General features: G+C 50.1%; 2 protein-coding genes, 3 long non-coding RNA genes, 4 other non-coding genes and 1 pseudogene across 9 annotated transcripts; 6 read left to right on the top strand and 4 right to left on the bottom strand.

The window, feature by feature from the left end:
- Positions 1–1,947: 1,947 nt before the first annotated feature.
- Positions 1,948–2,460, bottom strand: LOC143271957 (uncharacterized). Its single transcript, XR_013049292.1, has 2 exons — positions 2,329–2,460; positions 1,948–2,252 (listed from the first exon to the last, which is right to left on the bottom strand). It is a non-coding gene; the product is annotated as an uncharacterized LOC143271957 (long non-coding RNA).
- On the top strand, positions 2,341–3,803 carry LOC143271959 (uncharacterized). The gene is made up of 2 exons (XR_013049294.1): positions 2,341–2,547; positions 3,147–3,803. It is a non-coding gene; the product is annotated as an uncharacterized LOC143271959 (long non-coding RNA).
- Positions 3,804–6,635: 2,832 nt separating this feature from the next.
- LOC143271958 (uncharacterized) lies at positions 6,636–8,451 on the bottom strand. Its single transcript, XR_013049293.1, has 2 exons — positions 7,015–8,451; positions 6,636–6,938 (listed from the first exon to the last, which is right to left on the bottom strand). It is a non-coding gene; the product is annotated as an uncharacterized LOC143271958 (long non-coding RNA).
- An 874-nt stretch (positions 8,452–9,325) lies between these two features.
- On the bottom strand, positions 9,326–10,189 carry LOC143271956 (small ribosomal subunit protein eS6 pseudogene; annotated as a pseudogene).
- Positions 10,190–11,438: 1,249 nt separating this feature from the next.
- On the top strand, positions 11,439–15,272 carry Rps8 (ribosomal protein S8). Its single transcript, XM_076564863.1, has 7 exons — positions 11,439–11,654; positions 11,766–12,614; positions 12,996–13,102; positions 13,577–13,676; positions 14,239–14,414; positions 14,607–14,736; positions 15,114–15,272. The coding sequence occupies exons 2-7, from the start codon at positions 12,611–12,613 to the stop codon at positions 15,221–15,223; spliced, it is 627 nt and encodes a 208-aa protein (XP_076420978.1). The 5' UTR covers positions 11,439–11,654; positions 11,766–12,610; the 3' UTR covers positions 15,224–15,272.
- LOC121827739 (small nucleolar RNA SNORD55/SNORD39) lies at positions 12,828–12,906 on the top strand. Its single transcript, XR_006070040.1, has one exon. It is a non-coding gene; the product is annotated as a small nucleolar RNA SNORD55/SNORD39 (small nucleolar RNA).
- LOC121827746 (small nucleolar RNA SNORD46) lies at positions 13,395–13,498 on the top strand. The gene has a single exon (XR_006070047.1). It is a non-coding gene; the product is annotated as a small nucleolar RNA SNORD46 (small nucleolar RNA).
- LOC121827745 (small nucleolar RNA SNORD38) lies at positions 14,459–14,526 on the top strand. The gene has a single exon (XR_006070046.1). It is a non-coding gene; the product is annotated as a small nucleolar RNA SNORD38 (small nucleolar RNA).
- LOC121827744 (small nucleolar RNA SNORD38) lies at positions 14,950–15,019 on the top strand. Its single transcript, XR_006070045.1, has one exon. It is a non-coding gene; the product is annotated as a small nucleolar RNA SNORD38 (small nucleolar RNA).
- Positions 15,273–19,614: 4,342 nt separating the features above from the next.
- Positions 19,615–24,778, bottom strand: Best4 (bestrophin 4). The gene is made up of 9 exons (XM_006993479.3): positions 24,260–24,778; positions 24,079–24,173; positions 23,377–23,610; positions 23,019–23,173; positions 22,360–22,437; positions 21,551–21,748; positions 21,353–21,433; positions 21,115–21,269; positions 19,615–21,002 (listed from the first exon to the last, which is right to left on the bottom strand). Exons 1-9 carry the CDS (start codon positions 24,409–24,411, stop codon positions 20,735–20,737), a joined length of 1,416 nt encoding a protein of 471 aa, XP_006993541.1. The 5' UTR covers positions 24,412–24,778; the 3' UTR covers positions 19,615–20,734.
- Positions 24,779–26,119: the final 1,341 nt, after the last annotated feature.

The raw sequence follows: 26,119 nt of genomic DNA, 5'->3' as shown, positions 1-26,119 counted from the left end.
CTTTCACCCCCACACTAGGGAGTCAGAGGCAGACAGACGTCTGTGAGTTCAGGGTCAGCCTGGTCTATACATTGAGTTCTGGTCTAGCAAGGGCTACATGAACAAACAACAACAGGAACAAAAGCACCTTTCTGGAACAACAAAATCCACGTTTGATGTGGTGACCGATGCCAGTTGTCCCAGCACTAGGCAGAAGGATCTCGAATTCAAAGTCATTTTCAGCTGCATGGAGTGATTGAGGCTAACCTGAGCTACAAGAGACCCCACTCCAAACGCCCCCAAACAAGCTAACCAAATCCCACAGCTGTCTAGTTGTATTATTCTCTGATTACATTCGAAGTAAATCTGAGATGAGGAAAGTTACGGTGCCTCTCTGCCCTCTCCAGCCCCTCTTGTGGGAACTGGGATGCTCAGTACTTTGTGTTAAGTGAATGTAGTGACACAATCATTTTCGAGCTGTTGTTTATGTACTGATTAGTGCGGAGGGTGCAATCGAGTGCCCCATGTACACCTGACTACCCTTCTCCTGGAGTGACAATTTTAATTCAGACTGCTTCGTAGGTTTACATTCCGGAAAAAAAAAAAAAAAAAAAAAAAAAAAAAAAAAAACCTGGCGTTGCACTGCCCCCTGGTGGTCGCCCAACACCTTTACCCGGGGAAGGGGAAGGAACTAGTTAAGGTATTTCCGGAGAACTGAGGGCGGTCCCTTGGCCTCATTTACATATCCACAATGCACCGCACAGGCTTGTAGCTTAATTTAAAAACCAAATCGCTCGTTTCTTTTTTCGATCTTGGTTTCCTTCCAAATGGTAGAACTTTTACGGGTTTATGAGCGATGAAGTATTACATAGTTTGGAGTAAAAAGTTACCATTTGTGATAAGGTTTATAGAAATATGAATACTATGCCCAGCGGAAACACGGTGTTCCACCAATGCCTTATATTTAAGGCAACTCCGTGCGCCGTAACTTGGACCCGCCGGAGGATTATTATAGTGATAAAGTGCATAAAAATTTTTGGAGGTAGTCTCATGGCTCTAGACTACCATTATTCGTCCAAAAGTAGTAATGCATTGTAGCTGCTGTAGCTTGTAATTTATTTTTTTCTAGGAGGTGATGTTAAGGGAAACAGACTCTGTCTTTCTGGCGTGTGTGTCAGACATCTTTGGAAGCTTGTTTTCTGGTCCTAGTCCTTATCTATTTCCTTTATGCTAACAAGAGTATAATCTCAGCTGGGCATAGTGGCTCCAACCTTTAACCCCAGCGCTCAGGAGGCAGAAGTTCAGGCAGGAGTTCAGGATTGGCCTGGGCCACACATTGAGATCCTGGCTGGAAATAGAACCGCCCTGCATCCTGATGTAAAGCTCTTCCCCTTCCTCTCTCTCTCCAAGGCTGGCCTCGAACTCAGAGAGTGGCCTGGTGCTGGGATTAAAGGCCTGCGCCACCACCGCCCGGCTGGAGCTGCTTTGGACACGATGAGATGTAAACATGAAGGATGGAAATGGAAGGGGTTGAGGGAACAGACAAGGCAAAAGGCAGGCGAGAAGCAGGTGTGTGATAACTTAGAGCAGCAGTTCTCAACCTGGGGGTTGTGACCCCTTTGTGGGTCAAAGAATCCTTTTATGCGTGTCACCTGAGACCATCGGAAAACATATTTACATTAGGATTCATAACAGGAGCAAAATTACAGTAATGAAGTAGCAGTGAAAATGATTTTATGGTTGGAGTCCCCACAGCATGAGGAACCGTTTTGAAGGGTCGCAGCATTAGGGAGGTTGAGAACCACTGTCTTAAAGAATCAAGGGCCTCCACGTAAGGCCACAGTGTGCCCTGAAGCTCTTCCAGAGCCTCAGTGACCCTTCCCTTGGGACCTGCTTTTGATAAGTGGGAGCACTCCCGAACCCTATCACACAGCTCTTATAGCTCTCCGTTCCCTTCAAACTACACAGTACGAGATATCAAAACTCTTTATTAGACTTCTGCAGCAACGGCTTCCCCTCTTCCCCGCTGCATTTTCTATCTCCCAGCTTCCCACTTAGAACCAAGTGGCACTTTCTTCAAAGCCTTCCTGCTGGCAGGCAGGCTTCTGCGAGGCACAGCCTTGGCCTTCCTGGTTTGCCACGCGGGTCCTGTCACTCCTTGGGTTCCGAAGGACGCCTCTCAAAGTGGGCGATGTATTCCACCTCGTTCATATCTCCAGGACCCATGAAAAAGCTGAAGCAGCTGTTGGTGGTGCCTTCACAGAGGTGTAACGCTGCGGGCAGCGAAGGCCAGCATGAGCCTGGTTGCTGCCTCTGCCTGGGCTCTGGGTCCCCTCACCCTCTGCTCACCTTTGGTAACATTGACCTTGTTGGCTGCCAAGATGTCCGCCTGAATGCTATCTATTTTTGTGTACAAGAGCTCGGCGTTGTTCTGAGGATAGAAGCAGGAGGAGCCTGGCTGGGCACCAGAGCAGTGTGCTCCTGGAGTGGGGCCTGGGAGGAAGGTTAGCTGCAAGCAGAGCTGCTGAGGCAGAGAGGTCCTGTTCCCAGCTTACTTAGCTAGGGCAGGTAGGGGACAAGAAGACAGTGGGGGGGCGGGGCAAGTCAGGAGACTAGCTTCATTCTGTGCACAAGGGGACCGGTTCCGTCCTGGGCAACTGCTGAGGCTGATGGGAATGGAAATATTCCTGTAGCTGTTATTCAGACGGAGTTTTTGGCAATTTTGTTGTTATTGTAGTGGCTGGGGCCCAGGATCTCACTATGGTTCCCTAGCTAGACTGGAACTTGTTATGTAGACCAGGCTGGCTGTGAACTCACCGAGATCCTCCTGCCTCTGCCTCCCCAATGCTAGGAATCCCGACTGCATTGCCATAGCTGACTGCTTAGATGTTCTAATGGAACCATAGAGCCAACAATATTGTACAGGGACAGGGTCCAGCCCTGAGGTGGTGTAGAGCACTTGGGCCCTCTATGGCTTCTCCCAAACCTTATGTAGACAGAATAATAGTCAAGGGTGCCTCTAATGCTTGGCAGCCATCTTGGGCAGTGGCCGGTGTCCAAACTCTCAAGTCTTTCTTACGGCTCAGCGGCTGTGTGTCCGTCGGTGTAGCTGAGTTTGGATCTGAGCGCTTTGGCTCCTTTTATCTGACCGTGTGTCACTTTGTCAGCTCCAGCAGGATGCCACAGCAGTGCCAGGACACCCTGGGGAAATGTGTCTGAGATGTGAAGAGAGAAGTGACTGGGTGGCCGCTCAGGACCGAAGTGAGTGGAAGAAGATGTGTGATGTGATTCCCTGGCCACAAGCAGCGGTTCCTGTAAGGTAGAGTCCCGTATTCCAGGAGAGAAATCTCTTCTTCTGCCAACCCGCTTTACACTAAACGCTCCGTCTTCATTAAGTGTGTAACTGTAACACTAGCAGCTCCTGGCACAGATGAAGATTTATTCACGGAGTCATTTCTGATTGTTTCCAAATTCACAGCTGCCACTGTTTATACCCACAGAGAAGAAGCAAGGCCTTGCTCAAATGTCTCTCTGAGCAAGCAGGTTACTGAGCCCCCCACCCCCACCCCGGGCCAATACTGCTGGGGCATGTGCTCACTCCAGGACCCGTGCTGAGGAAATGCCAGTGCTCACCAGATACAAGGTGCTGCCCTCGCAGGCTGTGGACACTTAGTTCAAGAGGAAAGAGTCATTCCTCAAATCCAGAGAATAACTAGAGTCCACAATGGACATAATAGCAATACTTGGGAGCTGGAGGGTCATTGTTTACTGCGTAGTGAGTCTGAGGCCAGTCTAGGCTAAGACCCTGTCTGAAAACAAACAAACAAAGCAAGTGAACAGCCTGTCTGCACCAGAGTGCCTCATGTTTCCCTGCTGATCCCTCTTTGAACAGATGAAGAAATTGAGAACAAGTGGCCTCCTCAGGGAGCCAGTGGACAGGAAAGCTTGGGCGGTGGGCAGGGTAAACTCAGTCAGGGGTGGTACACGCCTTTAATCCCAGCACTCCGCATGGAGAGGCAGGAAGATCCTGTGAGTTGGAGGCCAGCCTGGTCTACAGAGTGAGTTCCAGGACAGCCAGGGCTACACAGAGAAAATAGAAACTCTGTCTCCAAAACACAACCAAGCAAACCCACAAACGGAAAACACTGTTCCAGCTGGCTCCCTGACTCCCGCCCCTCAGCTGTCACAACCCAAAACCACAGGTGTGAATTTGTGTGATGATGAAAGGGAGTGTCAGTTCACCCCAACAGGATGTGACATCTTAACTTTCACCCCCACACTAGGGAGTCAGAGGCAGACAGACGTCTGTGAGTTCAGGGTCAGCCTGGTCTATACATTGAGTTCTGGTCTAGCAAGGGCTACATGAACAAACAACAACAGAAACAAAAGCACCTATCTGGAACAACAAAATCCACGTTTGATGTGGTGACCGATGCCAGTTGTCCCAGCACTAGGCAGAAGGATCTGGAATTCAAAGTCATTTTCAGCTGCATGGAGTGATTGAGGCTAACCTGAGCTACAAGAGACCCCATTCCAAACGCCCCCAAACAAGCTAACCAAATCCCACAGCTGTCTAGTTGTATTATTCTCTGATTACATTCGAAGTAAATCTGAGATGAGGAAAGTTACGGTGCCTCTCTGCTCTTCTCCAGCCCCTCTTGTGGGAACTGGGATGCTCAGTACTTTGTGTTAAGTGAATGTAGTGACACAATCATTTTCGAGCTGTTTTTATTTACTGATTAGTGCGGAGGGTACAATCCAGTGCCCTGTGTACATACAAGGGCTCTACACCTGACTACCCTTCTCCTGGAGTGACAATTTTAATTCAGACTGCTTCGTAGGTTTACATTCCGGAAAAAAAAAAAAAAAAAAAAAAAAAAAAACCTGGCGTTGCACTGCCCCCTGGTGGTCGCCCAACACCTTTACCCGGGGAAGGGGAAGGAACTAGTTAAGGTATTTCCGCAGAACTGAGGGCGGCCCCTTGGCCTCATTTACATATCCACAATGCACCGCACAGGCTTGTAGCTTAATTTAAAAACCAGATCGCTCGTTTCTTTTTTCGATCTTGGTTTCCTTCCAAATGGTAGAACTTTTATGGGTTTATGAGCGATGATGTATTACATAGTTTGGAGTAAAAAGTTACCATTTGTGATAAGGTTTATAGAAATATGAATACTATGTCCAGCGGAAAAAACGGTGTTCCATTTATGCCTTATATTTAAGGCAACTCCGTGCGCCGTAACTTGGACCCGCCGGAGAATAAGTATAGTGATAAACTGCATAAAAATTTTTGGAGGTAGTCTCATGGCTCTAGACTACCATTATTCGTCCAAAAGTAGTAATGAATTGCAGCTGCTGTAGCTTGTAATTTACTTTTTTTCTAGGAGGTGATGTTAAGGGAAACAGACTCTGTCTTTCTGGCGTGTGTGTCAGACATCTTTGGAAGCTTGTTTTCTGGTCCTAGTCCTTATCTATTTCCTTTATGCTAACAAGAGTATAATCTCAGCTGGGCATAGTGGCTCCAACCTTTAACCCCATCGCTCAAGAGGCAGAAGTTCAGGCAGGAGTTCAGGATTGGCCTGGGCCACACATTGAGATCCTGGCTGGAAATAGAACCGCCCTGCATCCTGATGTAAAGCTCTTCCCCTTCCTCTCTCTCCCAGGCTGGCCTCGAACTCAGAGAGTGGCCTGGTGCTGGGATTAAAGGCCTGCGCCACCACTACCCGGCTGGAGTTGCTTTGGACACGATGAGATGTAAACACGAAGACTGGAAATGGAAGGGGTTGAGGGAACAGACAAGGCAAAAGGCAGGAGAGAAGCAGGTGTGTGATAACTTAGAGCAGCAGTTCTCAACCTGGGGGTTGTGACCCCTTTGCAGGTCAAAGGACCCTTTTGTGGGTGTCACCTGAGACCATCGGAAAACAGATATTTACATTACAATTCATAACAGGAGCAAAATTACAGTAATGAAGTAGCAGTGAAAATGATTTTATGGGGCTGGAGAGATGGCTCAGAGGTTAAGAGCACTGGCTGTTCTTCCAAATGTCCTGAGTTCAATTCCCAGCAACCACATGGTGGCTGAAAGCCATCTGTAATGAGATCTGGTTCCTTCTTTGGGCCTGCAGGCATACTTGCAGACAGAACACTGTATACATAATAAATAAATAAATCTTTTTTTTTGTTTGTTTTTTTTTTGTTTTTTGTTTGTTTGTTTGTTTTGTTTTTTTTTTTCGAGACAGGGTTTCTCTGTGTAGCTTTGCGCCTTTCCGGGAGCTCACTTGGTAGCCCAGGCTGGCCTCGAACTCACAGAGATCCGCCTGGCTCTGCCTCCCGAGTGCTGGGATTAAAGGCATGCGCCACCAACGCCCGGCTATAAATAAATAAATCTTTAAAAAAAAAAAAAAAAAAGAAAATGGTTTTATGGTTGGAGTCCCCACAGCATGAGGAACCATTTTGAAGGGTCGCAGCATTAGGGAGGTTGAGAACCACTGTCTTAAAGAATCAAGGGCCTCCACGCAAGGCCACAGTGTGCCCTGGAGCTCTTCCAGAGCCTCAGTGACCCTTCCCTTGGGACCTGCTTTTGATAAGTGGGAGCACTCCCGAACCCTATCACACAGCTCTTATCGCTCTCCGTTCCCTTCAAACTACACAGTACGAGATATCAAAACTCTTTATTAGAATCTTCTGCAGCAACGGCTTCCCCTCTTCCCCACTGCATTTTCTATCTCCCAGCTTCCCACCCAGAACCAAGTGGCACTTTCTTCAAAGCCTTCCTGCTGGCAGGCAGGCTTCTGGGAGGCACAGCCTTGGCCTTCCTGGTTTGCCACACGGGTCCTGTCACTCCTTGGGTTCCGAAGGACGCCTCTCAAAGTGGGCGATGTATTCCACCTCGTTCATATCTCCAGGACCCATGAAAAAGCTGAAGCAGCTGTTGGTGGTGCCTTCACAGAGGTGTAACGCTGCGGGCAGCGAAAGCCAGCATGAGCCTGGTTGCTGCCTCTGCCTGGGCTCTGGGTCCCCTCACCCTCTGCTCACCTTTGGTAACATTGACCTTGTTGGCTGCCAAGATGTCCGCCTGAATGCTATCTATTTTTGTGTACAAGAGCTCGGCGTTGTTCTGAGGATAGAAGCAGGAGGAGCCTGGCTGGGCACCAGAGCAGTGTGCTCCTGGAGTGGGGCCTGGGAGGAAGGTTAGCTGCAAGCAGAGCTGCTGAGGCAGAGAGGTCCTGTTCCCAGCTTACTTAGCTAGGGCAGGTAGGGGACAAGAAGACAGTGGGGGGGCGGGGCAAGTCAGGAGACTAGCTTCATTCTGTGCACAAGGGGACCGGTTCCGTCCTGGGCAACTGCTGAGGCTGATGGGAATGGAAATATTCCTGTAGCTGTTATTCAGACGGAGTTTTTGGCAATTTTGTTGTTATTGTAGTGGCTGGGGCCCAGGATCTCACTATGGTTCCCTAGCTAGACTGGAACTTGTTATGTAGACCAGGCTGGCTGTGAACTCACCGAGATCCTCCTGCCTCTGCCTCCCCAGTGCATTGCCATAGCTGACTGCTTAGATGTTCTAATGGAACCATAGAGCCAACAATATTGTACAGGGACAGGGTCCAGCCCTGAGGTGGTGTAGAGCACTTGGGCCCTCTATGGCTTCTCCCAAACCTTATGTAGACAGAATAATAGTCAAGGGTGCCTCTAATGCTTGGCAGCCATCTTGGGCAGTGGCCGGTGTCCAAACTCTCAAGTCTTTCTTACGGCTCAGCGGCTGTGTGTTGGTTGGTGCAGCTGAGTTTGGATCTGAGCGCTTTGGCTCCTTTTATCTGACCGTGTGTCACTTTGTCAGCTCCAGCAGGATGCCACAGCAGTGCCAGGACACCCTGGGAAATGTGTCTGAGATGTGAAGAGAGAAGTGACTGGGTGGCCGCTCAGGACCGAAGTGAGTGGAAGAAGATGTGTGATGTGATTCCCTGGCCACAAGCAGCGGTTTCTGTAAGGTAGAGTCCCGTATTCCAGGAGAGAAATCTCTTCTTCTGCCAACCCGCTTTACACTAAACGTTCCGTCTTCATTAAGTGTGTAACTGTAACACTAGCAGCTCCTGGCACAGATGAAGATTTATTCACGGAGTCATTTCTGATTGTTTCCAAATTCACAGCTGCCACTGTTTATACCCACAGAGAAGAAGCAAGGCCTTGCTCAAATGTCTCTCTGAGCAAGCCCGTTACTGAGCCCCCCACCCCCACCCCGGGCCAATACTGCTGGGGCATGTGCTCACTCCAGGACCCGTGCTGAGGAAATGCCAGTGCTCACCAGATACAAGGTGCTGCCCTCGCAGGCTGTGGACACTTAGTTCAAGAGGAAAGAGTCATTCCTCAAATCCAGAGAATAACTAGAGTCCACAATGGACATAATAGCAATACTTGGGAGCTGGAGGGTCATTGTTTACTGCGTAGTGAGTCTGAGGCCAGTCTAGGCTAAGACCCTGTCTGAAAACAAACAAACAAACAAACAAACAAAGCAAGTGAACAGCCTGTCTGCTGCACCAGAGTGCCTCATGTTTCCCTGCTGATCCCTCTTTGAAGAGATGAAGAAATTGAGAACAAGTGGCCTCCTCAGGGAGCCAGTGGACAGGAAAGCTTGGGCGGTGGGCAGGGTAAACTCAGTAGGGGTGGTACACGCCTTTAATCCCAGCACTCCGCATGGAGAGGCAGGAAGATCCTGTGAGTTGGAGGCCAGCCTGGTCTACAGAGTGAGTTCCAGGACAGCCAGGGCTACACAGAGAGACCCTGTCTTGGGTGGGAGGACAGGAAGTGGCCCAGCACCTGGGAACCCTGGATACTCCATATGTTGGGGAAAAGTAAAATATCCCGCTTCGTGGTGTGTGTGTGTGTGTGTGTGTGTGTGTGTGTGTGTGTGTGTGTGTGTGTGTGTGTCTGTCTGTCTGTCTGTCTGTCTGTCTGTCTGAGTGTGGCATTTTAGAGTTGTTTTTGAGACAGTGTCTCTGTACATAGCTGTGGCTAGCCTAGAACTCATTACCTAGACCAGGCAGGCCTTGAACTAACAAAGATCTGCCTGTCTCTGCCTCTGAGTGCTGGGATCAAAGGCGTAGGCCACCACTGCTGGGTGAAAAGAAATCATTTCTTAGTTTTGTTTTGTATATTTCAAGACAGGGTTTCTCTGTGTTGTTTTGGTGCCTGTCCTGGATCTTACTCTGTAGACCTGGCTGGCCTTGAACTCACAGAGCTCTGCCTCCCGAATGTTGGGATTAAAGTCATGAGCTTCCACCGTCCTGCTAGAAATAATTTTTTAAATTAATTAATTTATTTTTCTATTATCAGCTTGATACAGTATAAATTCTTTTCTTTTTTTTTTTAAGGTATAATCATTTATTTGTTACCCTTAAAGACTTATTTTTGACTGGACTCAGACTTAGAAGTAGAAGCTCTCAGAGAGGACAGCCTACGTCTCTTGGCGATCTGTTCCTGGCGCTTTTCTTTGGCTTCCTTCATTCTCTTGGCCAAAAGTTTAGCATATTCTGCAGCCTCCTCCTTGTTTTTCTTGGTTCGTTGTTTCTTTAGAGCAATACGACGGCGTTTGTGTTGCAGGACACGTGGAGTAACAAGACGCTGAATCTTTGGTGCTTTGGTCCTGGGCTTCTTACCTTCTTTGTTCAACGGCTTTCTGACCACATATTGGCGGACATCATCTTCTTTAGAGAGATTAAAAAGCTTTCGGATTCTGCTAGCTCTTTTAGGTCCCAACCGACGAGGCACAGTAGTATCTGTCAGTCCAGGAATATCCTTCTCTCCTTTTTTTACAATAACCAAGTTGAGAACACTGAGATTGGCATCCACGATGCATCCTCGAACAGACTTGCGCTTCCTCTCTCCACTTCTCTTTGGTCTGTAACAAGAATGCCCCTTACTCAACAGCAGGCACACTCTGCCGTGGGTCAACACGCCTTGCTTCATGGGAAAACCTTGTTTGTCATCCCCGCCACTGATTCGGACCACATAGCCCTTCCACTCCTCACCCAGCGCATCGGCAGCCACTTCCGTGGCCATGCGCTTCTCGTAGAACGTACGCAGCTTGCGCTCATCGTCCACTTCGATGAGTTTCTGACAGCCGGTGGCAGGGAAGGAGATGTTCAGCTTCATCTTGACACGGCCGACCGCCTAGGAGGCGCCACGAAAAAGAGACCCGACTTCCGCTTCACCCAAGTCACATACGATACAGTATAAATTCTTATCCTAATAGTGAAATGTTTCACTGAGACTTGCCCAGTAATTGAATAAAACCAAAACTTATTATAAGCCACAGTCATCCTAGGGTCCCCCCTGCTATATAGCCTCTCTGGTTCTGTGGCTAAGAAACAATTTTTTAAAAATTTGCCGGGCGGTGGTAGCACACGTCTTTAATCCCAGCACTCGGGAGACAGAGGCAGGTGGATCTCTGTGAGTTCGAGGCCAGCCTGGGCTACAAAGTTAGTTCCAGGAAAGGTGCAAAGCTACACAGAGAAACCCTGTCTCGAAAAACCAAAAAAAAAAAAAAAAAAAAAAAAAAAAAAGAAAGAAAGAAAGAAAGAAAAATTAAAAAATATTGGGCTGGAGAGATGGCTCAACCGTTAAGAGCATTGGCTCTTCCAGAGTTCCTGAGTTCAATTCCCAGCAACCCTAGGGTGGCTCACAACCATCTGTAATACGATGTGGCGCCCTCTCTGGCCTGCAGACAGAACACTGCATACACAATAAACTCCATAGCTACCCAAAGAAACTGTCTCGAAAAACTAAAAAAATTAATTAATTAAAAAATAAATAATTATATTCCAGAACTGGGGTATGAATGAAAAGCTACACAGAGAAAGCCTGTCTCAAAAAACCAAAAAAAAAAAAAAAAGAAGAAGAAGAAGAAGAAAAGAAAAGAAAAATATATATAAAGGATGTGACTGCTCCTAGGTATGGTAGAGGAGAAAATTTATTGTAGATAAACGGGAGAGCATAGGTAGAAGCAGAGACATCTGGGAGAGTCCAGAGTGGACATGACCAGACTGAGGTGGGCCATGTGCGGAGAGGAGGAAGGGAGGGAGAAGGAGGAGAAGGGAACCAGGCTCAGCAGCCTGAAGGCCAAAGGTACAAAAAGAGAGGGTAACAAAATGTCTGGGTAATTGTTCTCTATATAGGGAAGTGCCCCTTGGGGAAGGGCAGCCCAGCCACTGGGTTGGAGAGTTCAGGAGAGAACCCAGTATGCCAGCCATCCCCTTTAGCAGATAGGGACTGAGGGATGCTGGGAGAACCTGGCGGTCAGGTCTGTTTCGATATGTTAAATAGGCACATCAACCATTTTGCACCTCAACCATTTTTCTCTGGTTTGAAACTTTAATAACTGAATTGGTTGAGTGGTTGCCTGGTATCTTTTTTTTTTTTTAATTTATTTAACTTTATTTTATATGCATTGGAATGAAGGTATCAGGTGCCCAGAACTGGAGTTATAGAAAGTTGTGAGCTGACATGTGGATGCTGTGAATTGAACCTGGGTCCTCTCTCTGGAAGAACAACAGTCAGTGCTCTTAACCGCTGAGCCATCTCTCCAGGCCCCGATTGCCTGGTATCTATCTAACAGCTTCTGGTTCCAGCAGCACCACACACCAAAACCAACCAAAACCAAAACACGCGGGTCCCACCAGGTAGGAGGGGACCTGACTCCCTCAAGTTGTCCTCTACTCCAGTCACGAGCCCTGCCCACCCACATAGACCAGGTAAATTTAATTTTATTTTCTTTCTTTTTTTCGAGATAGGGTCTATGTAAACCTGGCTGTCCTAGAACTCGCTTTGTAGATCAGGTTGGCCTCAAACTCACAGAAATCCACCTGCCTCTGCCTCGGGTGAGTTGACTTTGAAGGCGTGAGTCATGCCCTGCCAAATGTAATTTTAAAAATAATAAACCGGAAAACAAAACCAAGAAAACCAACAACAAAGACGGCACGGCAGCGTACGCCTTTAATTCTGGCACTCAGCGGGCGGAGTCTGAGGATCTAGGCTACAAAAGACCCTGTCTCCAAAGAAAAAAGACAAAAATGTAAGCACAACAGCGAGCAAGTGCGACCTATCACTTCAGCTTAAAGTGCAACGGGCGGGACCTCCAGTCTGCCCAAGGTCAAGGGGCTTGAAGCAGGGTCCACAGGGGTCTGCAGGATCTTTCCCCATAGTGCCAGAGTCTGCAGGATCTTTCCCTATAGTGCCGGAGTGCCCGAGTCTGCAGGATCTTTCCCCATAGTGCCGGAGTGCCAGAGTCTACAGGATCTGCCCCCCTAGTGCCGGAGTCTACAGGATCTGCCCCCCCTAGTGCCGGAGTCTACAGGATCTGCCCCCTTAGTGCCGGAGGGCCAGAGTCTACAGGATCTGCCCCCTTAGTGCCGGAGTCTACAGGATCTGCCCCCCTAGTGCCGGAGTCTACAGGATCTGCCCCCCTAGTGCCGGAGTCTACAGGATCTGCCCCACTAGTGCCGGAGTGCCAGCCTTCAAGACCTCTCCCCCTCGAGTCCCTTCCCGGAAACCGGAAGAGACGTAACGAAGGCGGGGCAGCGTTTTAGAAACCGGACCGTGAAGCTTTGCGCTTCCTCTTTCCAGCCAGCGCCGAGCGATGGGTGAGTGTTGCTGTGGGCCGGGTCGGGCTGCGGGGAGCGAGCGCCATCCGTCTCCATCCTGCCTCGCAGCCCTGCCAGGAGCACGTTCGGCCCGGGCCCGGGCCCCGAGCACCCGTGGGGAGGGCCGGCCGTGGGCTTGGGCCGCCGAGATCGCTGCGGCCGCTTCCCGGGCTCCGGGCTGCGAGCGGTCCATCATGGCTGCCGCGGGCCGCACGCGGATGATGACACCTAGGTATGCTGCACACTCCCGACTGCGCCATGGGGAGGCCAACCTTGGAGAGCTGAGCGTGCGGTCCGCGCCGAGCGTTGCCCCGGGGCATGGCTAGGTGGCCGGGACCCGGGCCCGGTTGCTCAGGCTTGCGTCCCCGCTCCCACACACAGGCATCTCTCGAGACAACTGGCACAAGCGCCGCAAGACCGGGGGTAAGAGAAAGCCCTACCACAAGAAGCGGAAGTATGAGCTGGGACGGCCCGCTGCCAACACGAAGGTGAGTCCGCGGGTCGGGTGGGGGGGGTCCGCCTAACCCGGGCTAGAGCACGGATGCCGTGACCGTGGTCCCTTTTAGGCCCTGGTGCCTCTGTTTTGGAGACTGGGCATCTGGCACATACCCACGTGCTGGGTAAAATCTTAAAGACAACAGGGCGCGTGCGCCCGGGTCAGTGGGAAACATGCTGGGGACCAGGACTTGAACGAAGCCTAGGAATGGGCTCCTTGGACGTTGGGGTATTTTTTTGCTTGGAATTCTGTGTTTGAGGGATGCGACTTTTCCTTTTGGAGGTAACTAGAGTGATGAAACAGTATCCTTAGGCGTGGTTATGGCCGTCTTGGTCACCTGTATGCCACTTGCCAATGAAAGGACTTGTCATAGTTACACTGACTGTTACCTCCCTCTAGTCCGGGTGCCTCGCCTGGTCTCCCCTGTGTTCTTGAGACCATGTTCTGGGGTTCTTGTGTTTTCCAGATTGGCCCCCGTCGTATACACACAGTCCGGGTCCGAGGAGGCAACAAGAAGTACCGTGCCCTAAGATTGGATGTGGGGAACTTTTCCTGGGGCTCGGAGTGTAAGTAGTCCTTTGGGGGGATCAAAGTATTTGCCTGTTGCTGAGAGACCTTGAGGTAGCTGGAGAATTCTTTTCCAGCTAATTGCCTGGCTCCTGCAGCTCGGGGTGGTTTCTAGAGGGTGTCGACAAAAGCTCGCTGAAGCCGGGCGGTGGTGGCACACGCCTTTATTCCCAGCACCCGGGAGGCAGAGGCAGGCAGATCTCTTGAGTTCAAGGACAGCCTGGTCTACAGCACTAGTTCCAGGACAGGTGGGGCTGTTACACAGACAAATCCTGTCTCAAGAAACAAACACCTTCTGAATTAAAGAAAACATGATTGTGGGCCAAGGGCTTAGGCACAGAGGCTGGGTGTTCTTTTCTGTCCTTTTTGGGATTGAGGGAGGTAACACTGGTAGTTGCTATATGTGCATGAGGTAGGAGAGAGAGACTGTGTGTGTGTGTGTGTGTGTGTGTGTGTGTGTGTGTGTGTACACATGTGTGCACTGGAGCCAGGGACACATCAAGTACCCTTCTCCTGAGCTACCTCCCTGGCCCCTTAATTGTGACTTTTCCTTGTGTGCAGGTTGTACTCGGAAAACAAGGATCATTGATGTTGTCTACAATGCATCCAATAACGAGCTGGTCCGCACCAAGACCCTGGTGAAGAACTGCATCGTGCTTATCGACAGCACACCATACCGACAGTGGTATGAGTCTCACTATGCGCTGCCCCTGGGCCGCAAGAAGGGGGCCAAGCTGGTGAGTGTTAGTTTCCTGTAGGGGTCGGAGGGGGTGTGCTGCCTTCTTGTGATGAAAATACTGTCCAGTTCTGCTACTGAAGGAAAGAGATGAATACCTGAGTTCTGAAGAAGGCGAGCATCAGGAAATTGGGGTTCCAGAAGGCTTGGGGGCTTTGCTCATGACAGATCCATGTGTATTTTCTTTACTCAGACTCCCGAAGAGGAAGAAATACTAAACAAAAAACGATCAAAGAAAATCCAAAAGAAATATGATGAAAGGAAAAAGAACGCTAAAATCAGCAGTCTTCTGGAGGAGCAGTTCCAGCAGGGCAAGCTTCTTGGTGAGATTGCTGTGGTGTTGGGAAGCAGGAGTTGGTGGTGTGCGGTTTTTTTGTTTTTACCCTTGCCTGGTTCATTGGGCTGTCAGAGGTTTGAACACAGCACACAAAGCATGAGCGGGGATAGTTGTTTGCTGTAAGGGTGAAGAGTGAAATCATGAACAGAACGGGCGCTGAGTGGTAGTTGGAGGAAGTGGATGCCCTGGCTGATGGCTGTCTCAGTGATGAGAACTTTGTCCAGTTCTGCTGCTGACCTCTAAGTGAGGATAAAGTGTGTCTGAGGAGACAGCTGGCTTCACGCCTGCCCTCGGGGATTGGACCAACTTGGACTTGTAGGGGGCCTCTTGTCCTCTTCCTAAGGAGTACCTGTTCTCTTACAGCCTGCATCGCCTCGAGACCAGGCCAGTGTGGCCGGGCAGACGGCTACGTGCTAGAAGGCAAGGAGCTGGAGTTCTATCTGAGGAAGATCAAAGCCCGGAAAGGCAAATAAAGCATCATTCATAGCTCATGTAATAAAGGTGTTTATTGTTCTATATTCATTCATATTGTCGGAATGTTTGGCTAGTCATGTTTCCCTGCTCTGAGCAATGCTGAAGAAAAGTTCTCATCTTCACTGTCCACTGTCTACCTGTGCAAGCATGCTGTCGGGGGCCCCATGGCTAGAGCAGAACCTAGAGTAATGCCAGTATTCCTGGGTCTCGGGGAACCTGGAGCATGTTGGTGTGGAAGAGACTTGAGCTCTTCAGTACTGGGTTCTCTAACAATAATGGGGTGCTATTGAAATCATGCTTGTATTGATTGTCTGGCTTTCCTTTGTAGACTTGGGTTTTAAGGGTTCCATTAAATTTGTGTATGTGTGCTAGGCATTAGCCTTCATGAGTATTAAGCACATGGCTGTACCTCAGGCTGTGCTTCCAGCCAGGTAAGGTGGTTCATGGGAAGTATGGGAACCCGGACATTGTATTGAGGCTCTTGACATCATACAAGTTACAAGAGAAGATGTCTTCACCACAGGTTAATAGTTTGGGGGGGTTTTGAGGCACTCGCACTCTGTAGCCTTGGCTGGCCTGGAGCTTCCAGCCCAGGCTGGTGGCAGCTCACAGATCCATTGTCATTTGCTTCCTGGGTACTGGATTAAAGGTGTGCAGCACCAGGCCTGGCGAAGGTTAGTGTTTGGGGGTTTCCCAGAGAAGAGAAGTCTAGAGAAAAAAGCGGGGCTCTACCCAGAGTCATATCCCTTAACCCTAGGTGGCTGTCTGTCCGGTGCTGAGATTGCAGGTACTTGCTCTGCCTGGCTTTTTTTAAGGATTGATTAAGTGTCCAGTGTTCTGCCTGCATGTATCCCTGCAGACCAGAGGAGGGCACCAGATCTCATGGGGTGGTCGTGAGCCACCATGTGCTTGCTGGGAATTGAACCTCTAGAAGAGCAGTCAGTGCTCTCAACTGCTGAGCCATTCACCCCTATAGCTAGAGTTTTCCTGCTTGGCCACAGTCAGGACAAATCTCTGTCACCAGCCAGTCCCACAGCCGCTCAGACCCAACCAAGTAAACACAGAGACTTATATTGTTTATAAAATAACTGTATGGCTGTGGCAGGCTTCTTGCTAACTGTTCTTATATCTTAAATTAATCCATTTCCATAAATCTATACCTTGGCTTGTGGCTTACCGGCGTCTTCACATGCTGCTTGTCCTGTCGGTGGCTAGCAGTGTCTCCCTCTGCCTTCCTGTTCCCTCAATTCCCTTCTCTGTTAGTCCCACCTATACTTCCTGCCTGGCTACTGGCCAATCAGAGCAACACATTTGATATACAGACCATCCCACAGCACACCCCTCTGCCTGGCTTTTAAATGGATACTTGGGGATCCAGACTTAAGTCTTACTGCTTGTAAAGCAAACAATTTGTCTGATACCCCAAAGATCAAGTTTTTGGTTTGGTTTGGTTTTCCAAGACAGGGTTTCTCTGTGTAACAGCTCTGGCTGTCTTGGAGCTCTCTTTGTAGACCAGGATGGCCTAGAAGTGCTCGGATTAAAGGCATACACCGACCTGCATGAGCTCAAGTTTTTGTTTTGAGGGGTAAAGTTCTAAAACAAGGTCCCTTTGGTCCTGGCTTTCCTGGAACTCAGAAATCACCAGCCTGTGCCTCCTGAGTTCTGAGATTAAAGGTATGTGCTGTCACCCCATCAAATTTAGGAGTTCATTGAGAGCTTGCTTACAATTCCAGAGGGTTACTCTGGCCATTTTGGTGGGGAGCATTAGAGCAGGTGGGTACACTGTAGCAGTAGCTGAATTTTCATCTATCTGAAATGAGAAAGTAACTGGGAATAGTATGGGTTTTTAAAATGTCAAAGCTTGTTTTGAGATGAAGACTTACTATGTATGTATCCCTGTCTCTTCAAAACCTTATGTAGACTATTGTTGGCTTTTTTTTTTTTTAATTACTATTTTTGTGGGAGGAAGCCAACACCTAGCTCCCAAAAAAATCCCACATGGAAGCTTCTTAATTATAAGTGCCCAGACTTATTGGCACATGCCTTTTTCTTCCCCTTCCCTCTGTATGGCACACACCTTTAATCCCAACACTTGAGAGGGAAAGGCCAGCCTGGTCTACAGAGCGAGATCCAGGACAGGCACCAAAACTACACAGAGAAACCCTGTCTCAAGACAACAAAAAAACAAAAGTTGGATTATTTTAAGGTGTGTTACTTTTGTTGATGTTGCTTTTGTTTAACTCGGAAGCTGTGTTACTGTGCCTGTCTAAAACACCTGGTGGTCTAATAAAGAACTGAACGGCCAATAGCAAGGCAGGAGAGAGGATAGGTGGGGCTGGCAGGCAGAGAGAACATATAGAGGAGAAATCTGAGGAGGAAAGAGATGGAAGAGGGGGCTGGAGAGATGGCTCAGAGGTTAAGAGCACTGACTGTTCTTCCAGGGGTCCTGAGTTCAATTCCCAGCAACCACATGGTGGCTCACAACCATCTGCAATGAGATCTGGTGCCCTCTTCTGGCCTGCAGGCATACATGCAGACAACATTGTATACATAATAAATCTTTAAAAAAATAATAATATTCTACAACAGTAGGCCAGGCTGGGCTTGAACTGACAGGGGTCTGTTTGCCTTTACTTCTTGTGTTGGGCTTAAAGGTGTGTGGCCATCATGGCCTGACCCAATGAGGGTTTTTTTTTTCTTCTGCATATGAATGGTTTGTTTGCACCCATATATGTGTACCGTGTGCTTGTCTGGTGCCCAAGAAGGTCAGAAAAGCACATTGGATCCATTGAAACTGCAATGGGAGCTCTTAACTGTTACGCCATCTCTCCAGCCCCTCTAATGAGGGGTTTTGTGGTTTTTGGTTTTTGATACAGGATTTCTCTGTGTAGCTTTGTACCTTTCCTGGAACTCGCTTTGGAGACCAGGCTGGCCTCAAGCTCACAGAGATCCGCCTGGCTCTGCCTCCCGAGTGCTGGGATTAAAGGCGTGCGCCACCACCGCCCAGCAAGTTTTGGGTTTTTTTTGAGGCAGGGTTTCTCTGTGTAGCCCTGGCTGTCCTTGAACTCACTCTAGACCAGCCTGGCTTTGAACTCAGAGATCAGCTTGATCTCAATTGAACTTCCTACCTCTATCTGCCAAGCACAGGGTTTTTATTATGTGCACTGCCCTTAGAAGTTAGACTGACAGCCTGGTCTACAGAGTTGCAGGAGAGCCAAAAGTACAGAGGTTAGAAAGGATTGTGAGCTGCCATGTGGTGCTAGGGACCCAAGTCCTCAGCAAGAGCAGCAAGTGCTCTTCACTGCTGAGCCATCCCTAGAATTTTTTTCTAGTCCCTAGAATTTTTGGTGTGGGAGTGGGGTTGGACATCGGAGGACACGTTTCAGGACCTGGTTCTCCAGCTGGGTGAGTCCCAGTGATCAAACCTTGGTGGTCAGGCTTGGCGATAAGCACATTTGTGCACTAAACTCCCCCTCATTTTTTATTTTATGTGCATGTATGGTATCCTGTGGAACGTCCATGGGAATACACTTCATTTTCATGTTCTTGAGACAGGATCTCTACATAGCCCTAGCAGTGCTGGAACTCACTATGTAGACTGGATTGGCCTTGAACTCAGACATTCCCCTGTCTCTGCCTTCTGATGCATACACTTCAAATAAAGTTTTTTGTTGTGGGTTGTTTTTTTTTTTGTTTGTTTGTTTTGTTTTGTTTTTTTTTTTTTTTGGAGACAGGGTTTCTCTGTGTAGCTTTGTGCCTTTCCTGGATCTTGCTCTGTAGACCAGGCTGGCCTCGAACTCACAAAGATCCGCCTGCCTCTGCCTCCCAAGTGCTCGGATTAAAGGCGTGTGCCACCACTGCCCAGCTTGTTGTGTTTAATTGCCATTGAGATGACTGCAGGCCTGATGACCAGAGTTCAGTCCCTGGAACCCATAGGGTGGAAGGACAGACTGCTTCCAAAGGTGCATCTCCAACACACACTTGATGGGAGAATTCCCACCGGGCTCCACCTGCTCTGGCTCCGGTGTTAGCACCTAGCCTTAATCCACCCTTCGTGACTCTGTTACGTATTGTTTCTCTTGTTGCCCTCTGTGAATCTTGTCTGAGAGTCTCCCAAGGGTACAGAGCCTATGCAGACTTGGTTGGGAACAGAAAACTGATATTCATTAATTGAGAATTTTCATTTGGCATTGTCCCTTTGGAGGCTTAGTTAGGGGGGATATGGAAATCAACTTGATAAAAGTGTAAATTGGACAACAATAAAAAACCCTTGGCTAACGGAGGGTGTCTCAGTCTGCAAGAGGCTGAGTCCCCCTGCAGCTGGAAAGGCTAAGACATCCTTAAAATATGCTGTGTCTTCTTCCCACAGACCCGTGTGAACCCACACCCGTTCAACAACACACACTGATAAATGTAATACAGTTTTCATTTTAAAAATTGGAGGGATGGAGAAATGTCTCTGGCTCTTGAGGTGAGCACTCAGGTTCATTTCCCAGTATCCACATGGCAGCTCCCAAAGCTCACTTTTGAGGTTCCAGGAGGTACGACACAATGACTTTCTAGGGGCACTGTACATGGTGCACTTATGTATGCTGACAAACATCCACATAAAATAGTCTTGGAATTTAGGACATAGGTAGGACTAGGTCCCATTGGCACAAGCCACTTGGAAAGCTGGGTGGGAGAATCCCATAGTTCAAGGCCAGCTTGGGTGATTTAGCGAGGTCCTGTCTACACTCCAGTGTTTCCATCCTTAGCTGTCTTCCTTGGTTCTGACATTAGCTGTCCTTTTACAAAAGCAAAAGTCAGGAGATCTTGCTTCTACAACTCTGGTCTTGGTTAAGTGCTGGGCCACCAAGGCAAGTTCCCAATCCTAATTCCACCTACACCCTAGGCAAATGCCAAATTAAACAGTCGTGATTCACAGTGAACAAATGCACATATTACAAACAAGCCGCGAGCATTTTGCAGACAAAGGTCCCACGCCGTACCCGCTGACCTGCCTTCAGAGTGAGGTTACTGGGCTAGGGAGCGTGTGGCCTTTCACTTTTCCCGCACTTGATTCTAAAACAGCTGTTCCAGACCAGCAGCACAGCATCGACCCACAACTAGAAATGCCACTTCCTGTGCTCAACCAAATGCGGCACCTAGAGCCTGGGGCTGGGCACCAGGCAAGACTTCGGGGATGCTGGTGTTCCCCTACTGTTGTGGACCGTTGGCCTAGCTCCCCAGCGCCTGAAAAGGTAGCCTTGCCTCTGTGTGCCAGCCCTATATATTTGGTCTTTTCTTCATTCTAGCTTCGCCTCCCCAAGCAATCTATCCCACTTCACACTAAAGGAGACACACCCTACCCCCAGCTCTCCTCGTCATCTTTACTTTCAAGAGCTGTCCACAGATGCTTTCCCCAATGGCCAACCCGCTGTCCAGAGAAATTGCCCTGAGCAGCGGCTGATAGGACCAAGCGCAGCTAGGGAAGAAGGCAGGGTGGCCGCCACCGGCAGAGGGGGCTCTCAAGGTTCCAGGGCTTCATCGCCAGATTCCTCTGCCTCATCTATACGGCTGGCAGCCTCCTCACCACCCAACTCGGTCCGGAAGCGGAGCAGATGCGGGGTCCTGGGGGCGCCGCGTGCTCGCCCTAAGTTCCGTAGGCTTATAGCAGGCGAGAGCGCTCCTGAGCCCAGGAAGCGGCCCAGCAGCGGGGTCTGGGTGGCGGTTGCTGGCAGGTCGGACCTTGGGGACGCCTCCACTTGCAGGCACTGCTCGGGGTCATCACTCATGCTGCCGTTGCCAGGGCGGACATAGACAAGGATTGACTCTCAGAGGACTTGTTTGTATCCCCATAGGGTGGCCAGGGACTGGGCACCGGTTTCCATGTCAAATCTCGACTTACCGCAGGTTGAAAGTGGAACCCAAGAAGGAAGGACGCAGTGACTCGGCGGCTGTGGCCACCGTATAGGGTGGTTGAGGTTGGGCCTCATCCCAGTACTGATCCTTCTCAGCAGGAGGCAGGTTCTGGTACATATCATCCACCGAGAGCAGGGACACCTGAGCCAGAAGCAGGGCAAGCAGCAGGTCACAACTGTTTCTCTGCACACCTGGCTATCTCTGCCCCTTCCCCCACACCTAACCTGCAGGTTTCGATCTATGAGCTGATTGGTCTCAAAGTCGTCGTCATCTTCTCCAAAGGGGTTAATGAGCTGTTCAGCTACCTATGAATTGCAGAAACGGTGTCTTCTAGGTGCAGAGCCCCCCCCCCCACTGCCCAGCACTGCAGTGTGATAGTGATTATCTGTGCCCACCTCTACAGAGTAGGATGCCATACCGACCTTGAGCCAGCCAGCGTAAAAGAAAAACTGCAGCAACGTGGTCAGAGGCACAAACATGTCCAGGTCCCCCAGGGCTGAAGAGACCTCTTTGTCTGGCTCCAGAGGCTCCTGAGGTTGGGCAGCCCCTGTTTCCGGCTCCACAAACTGTCGGCCGACCAGGGAAAGGGCGAAGAAGGAGTATACGGCTATCGTCACCACCTGAAGAGGGAAAAGCCAGGGGCAGCAAGAAACCCAATCCCTGTCTGTGGGGGCCTGGGGGGGGTCTGGCAAGTCATCAAGCGGGGACTGGGTGCCAGTTGCAATGGAGACAGCTTCATCTTTTTGTCTTGCTATGTAGCCCAGGCTGTCCTCGAACTCACAGAGATCCTTCTGCCTCTGCTTCCCGAGTGCTGGGATTAAAGATGTGTGCTACCACTCCTGGCAGGACAGGATCGTCTTTTTTGTTTTTGTTTTTCAAGACAGTTTCTCTGTAGCCCTGGCTGACCTGGAGCCCCGCTCTGTAGACCAGCCTCCAACTTGGGGAGTTGCCTGCTCCTACCTCTGCCTCCTGAGTGCTGGGATTAAAGGCGTGGGCCACCACTGCCTGGATCAAGACAGTTCTCTTTACAGGTGTGGAGGAAGATTTTTGAGGATGAGGGACAAGGGTATTACCCATGGGAGTAGAGTAAGGTTTCTGAGGATGACCCTCACAGTTCAGTGTCTCCTGAGACCGACTTGGCCTGGGTGAAGAGCCATCAAGGCCCCTCGGTAACTCACACACCACAGGATGTCCAATGGGCACCTGAGCTGGGCAGGCAGGAAACAGTTACCTGGGTGTAGACAAGGGGGATGCTGATCCAGTCATAGTGAAACAGCATGCTGCACTTGGCACGGTACTTGTTCAGCTCCTAGAGAGAGCGGGTGATGGGAGGTCAGAGGAGACAAATAAGGCAGATGAGGAGGAGGGCAGGAGACTCCACAAAGGTGACCTGGGCCGGCCCGAGCCCCACTGCTCTCAGGCTGGGGTGCTTCGGGTAGGAAGCAATGTAGGAAGGTAGCAAACAACATTCTGGGCCTGGAGCCAGAGCGCCCATGAATCCCAGCTTCACTAACATGCCGTGTGAGAGGCTTTTCAACTCTGTGCCTCAGTTTCTTCATCTGTGAAAGGGGGATGAGAATAGCCCTCAGGCACTAAGGGAGTCAACCTAAGCACGTGCTTCCAAAGTGCTCCGTAGCTGGGCCTAGTGGTTCACGCCTGTAATCCCAAAGTTTGTGAGACAATGGCAGGATTGCCATGGATTTGAGGCCAGCCTGGGCTAAACAGTGAGTTCCAGGCAAGCTTGAGCTATGGAGAGTAATCTTGTATCCCCCTCCCCCCCAAAAAAAGTGTGTGGTATATAGTTGGAGCCTTTTAAGGGTCAAGTACCAAAGTTATTATTTTGAAGCTAGTGCTAGGAGAACCAATGATCCAAATCCTAAACGGACTTACTTCCAGTATGAGACCGAGAGCGATGTCGTCACGGATTCGTCCATCCCTGCGGGCCTGGGCGGCGAGGTTAGTGAACCAGACGCAAGGGACCCAGTACTTGTTAAAATCAGATTTCAAGCTCTCAAACTTTCTCCTCTCTTCCTGAGACATGAAACCTGCCCCGGGGGGGAAGAAGGTAAGGTGCAGACATCTCATGCCGCCAGGGGCGCTAGTGGTCCAGCAGCTGGCTGGTCTCCCTTAAACCCACTGGCTTCCCTGGAATCCTGGAGCGCCCCCTAAGGGTCAGACCTTTCCATCACGGGAAGAAAGCCAAGACGACATCCAGCCTCCCACCCAGGGGCTGCGGCTACCCAGGCACCTGCATCCACCACGTGCTCCATAGTGGGGAAGCGCTTGAGCACACGGGTGCTGACAGATCGCAGCACCAGCACCGACGCCAGGTTGGCATAGCGGATGAGAGTTCGGCGTAGTAAACGGCCGCTCTGGTCCACGCCATGCACACAGGCCGAGATGACACACATTAACTGGTCCGGCAGCGGAATGCTCGTGTACTGAGACCACCATCGGTTCACCACCAAAGTCACGTAGAAACCTAGTGAGCCACCATGGATAGCAGAGGCAGAAAGAAAGGTGCCAGGCGCTAGGGAGGTCCTCCATTGGACTCTATGGCCCTTCCGGTCCCACGGCCTTGCTGAGAAAGTCAGGCCCGGAAGAAGAAGAGGATGCAAACTGCCGGGGAAGAGGGAAGTGGGAGTCCGAGGTGGGGTTACTGTTGACTCTGAGACCTTTCTTCCATGGCGGGGAGGGAGGGGCTATCCCTTCTCTCTGGCTCCCATTTGGTAACCAGAGTGGGGTTATAAGGCCAAGGGGTGTGTCTTTGTGCCAGTGAAGACTGAGGGTCCCCCAAATGACGCGCAAGGAGTAACCCAGAGGAAACTGTGGACCCAGGCTCTAACCCTTCTCTTTGCTGGTTGACCCCAGGCCATTGCTGCCAAGAATTGTCACCTCAACCCAAAAGTCAGGACAAGGGGCGGGGGTGGGAGGGTGAGGGTGGGCTCACCCAGCACGAAGGACAGAGGGATGAGGTCTGCTGAACGGTTGCAGTATCGGGCCACCTGGGCATAAATTTGCTTCTGCTCCTGGGTCAGCCACAGCCTAGGGCATGTCAGGCAGAGAGACCTGGGTTGGTAGGAGGCCGGCGGCCCAGGTCCTCTTAGGCCAGGGCTCAGAGCTGCGCTCACCGGTAGGTGACGCTGAGCACAGCATACAAGGCCCCGAACAGCAGAAACTCCTTGTACAGGAGCTTGTAGATGCTGCCCCTCCAGCGGAGGAGCAGGCCAGAGAAGGCTCCGAAGCGGGCCTCTGCCACTTTGAGAGTGTAAGACACCGTCATGGTGCTGGGTCCTGGCGCAGAAGGTCGCAGAACTGTCCTCTTCTCTGCTGGTCTTCCCGTCGCTAAGCCTAGCACCCCAAGCAAAGTCCCTTCATCTCTGGCTACTCATGTTCACCGCATCTGTAGACGAGGGGCTGAAGCCCTGTAGGAGAGACAAGTACAAACCGTCCTCTGCAGAACATGGTTGAAGCCGGGATGGAGTCGGGCCAAGTGGGGCTGAGCTCTGTGCCCCTCACACGGAGGTTTCCCACAACCTTTCTACCTTCCGAGCTGAGATAACTAGATTCTGAAGTGTTGAGGACAAGAGCCCCAATTTGCTAGGTATGATGGCATATATATCCAATCCCAGCTCTCAGGAAGTCACCAGTTCAAGGCCAGCCCATGCTATATAGCAAGACCTTGTCTCAAAACAAAGAAAGAGGCTGGAGAGACGGCTCAGTGGTTGGGAGCACTGGCTGCTCTTCCAGGTACTCGGGTTCAATTCTCAGCACCCACATGGCAGCTAAGAACTGTCTGTAACTTCAAGATCTGATCTCTTCACACAGATATACATGCAGGCAAAACACCAGAATTAGATAGATAGATAGATAGATAGATAGATAGATAGATAGATAGATAGATAGATAGATAGATAGATAGATAGAGGCAAAACACCAGAATTAGATAGATAGATAGATAGATAGATAGATAGATAGATAGATAGATAGATAAGTAAATAAAGCCAGACCGAACCCCAAACCAGAGCCACTACTTTTCCTTGGTGCTTCCCTTTGAAACCTGTTCACCTTGTGTCCCAAGCCCCAGGGCCCTCAGCCTCCACTCATACCTGTTCTCAGCAGCAGCCTGGGGGAACTGGACCAGACTTTGTTCTTCACAGTCTTAAGTAGATGCTGGGTCCATAAAGTTAGGTGGGACTGCTGCTGTCATTGATGGATGGAGGCTATCTATCTGTCGTCACCTGGCTGCTCCTGAGAACCAGGTGTGTGCTACTAGCCCCATGGGGCTGGACTGGCCTTTGAGTAGCAAAAGTGCCATGTTTCCTGACCCCACAACTCACGCAGGTGACCCCAATGTCCTTTAAATTGGGGAACACAGGGCTTACTTCCCTGTGCTCCAGTGAGATGACAGTTCAGGGGGAACTGTGGTCATAATACCAGCTGCTGATTGCAGAGCACTGACTGACTTGAGGGACAGACAGACAGACAGACACTGTCAAGGACACCATTTTATCTTCCTCTAATGGAATCTTTACCACATCTCCATCATGTAGGAATCCATCCCAGTTTCATAGATTAGGTTCCAGGAAGCACATGACTTGCTCAAGGTCACACAACCAGGTCCTGTTGGAGGCAGGACTCAAAGCCACAGCTTCTAGGCTTGAAAGGCTGGAAGTTGTCTGATCGAGCCAAGAGCAGGACTTGAGTACTGAGATCAGGGTCCTTGACATCAGTGGCCTCAACAAAGGGCCAGGCCCTGTCCCAGGCTCTGATAGGCACTTCCCACATCCATGCCATGGGGTTAAAGAGGACATGAGTCCAGGAACTCAGCACGATGCACAGCCCCTTAAGTTCTGTGTCCAGCGTCTTGACTCCTAGGTGCTCTTAGCAACTCTCTCTCTCTTTTGGTTCTTCAAGACAGGGTTTCTCTGTATACTCTGTAACTCATCCTGTGGACCAGGCTGGCTTTGAACTCAGAGATCTGCCAGCCT

The sequence above is a fragment of the Peromyscus maniculatus genome, chromosome 2 (genome assembly GCF_049852395.1).
Source record: "Peromyscus maniculatus bairdii isolate BWxNUB_F1_BW_parent chromosome 2, HU_Pman_BW_mat_3.1, whole genome shotgun sequence".
Taxonomy (NCBI): domain Eukaryota; kingdom Metazoa; phylum Chordata; class Mammalia; order Rodentia; family Cricetidae; genus Peromyscus; species Peromyscus maniculatus.
This window is presented reverse-complemented; position numbering and strand designations above follow the sequence as displayed.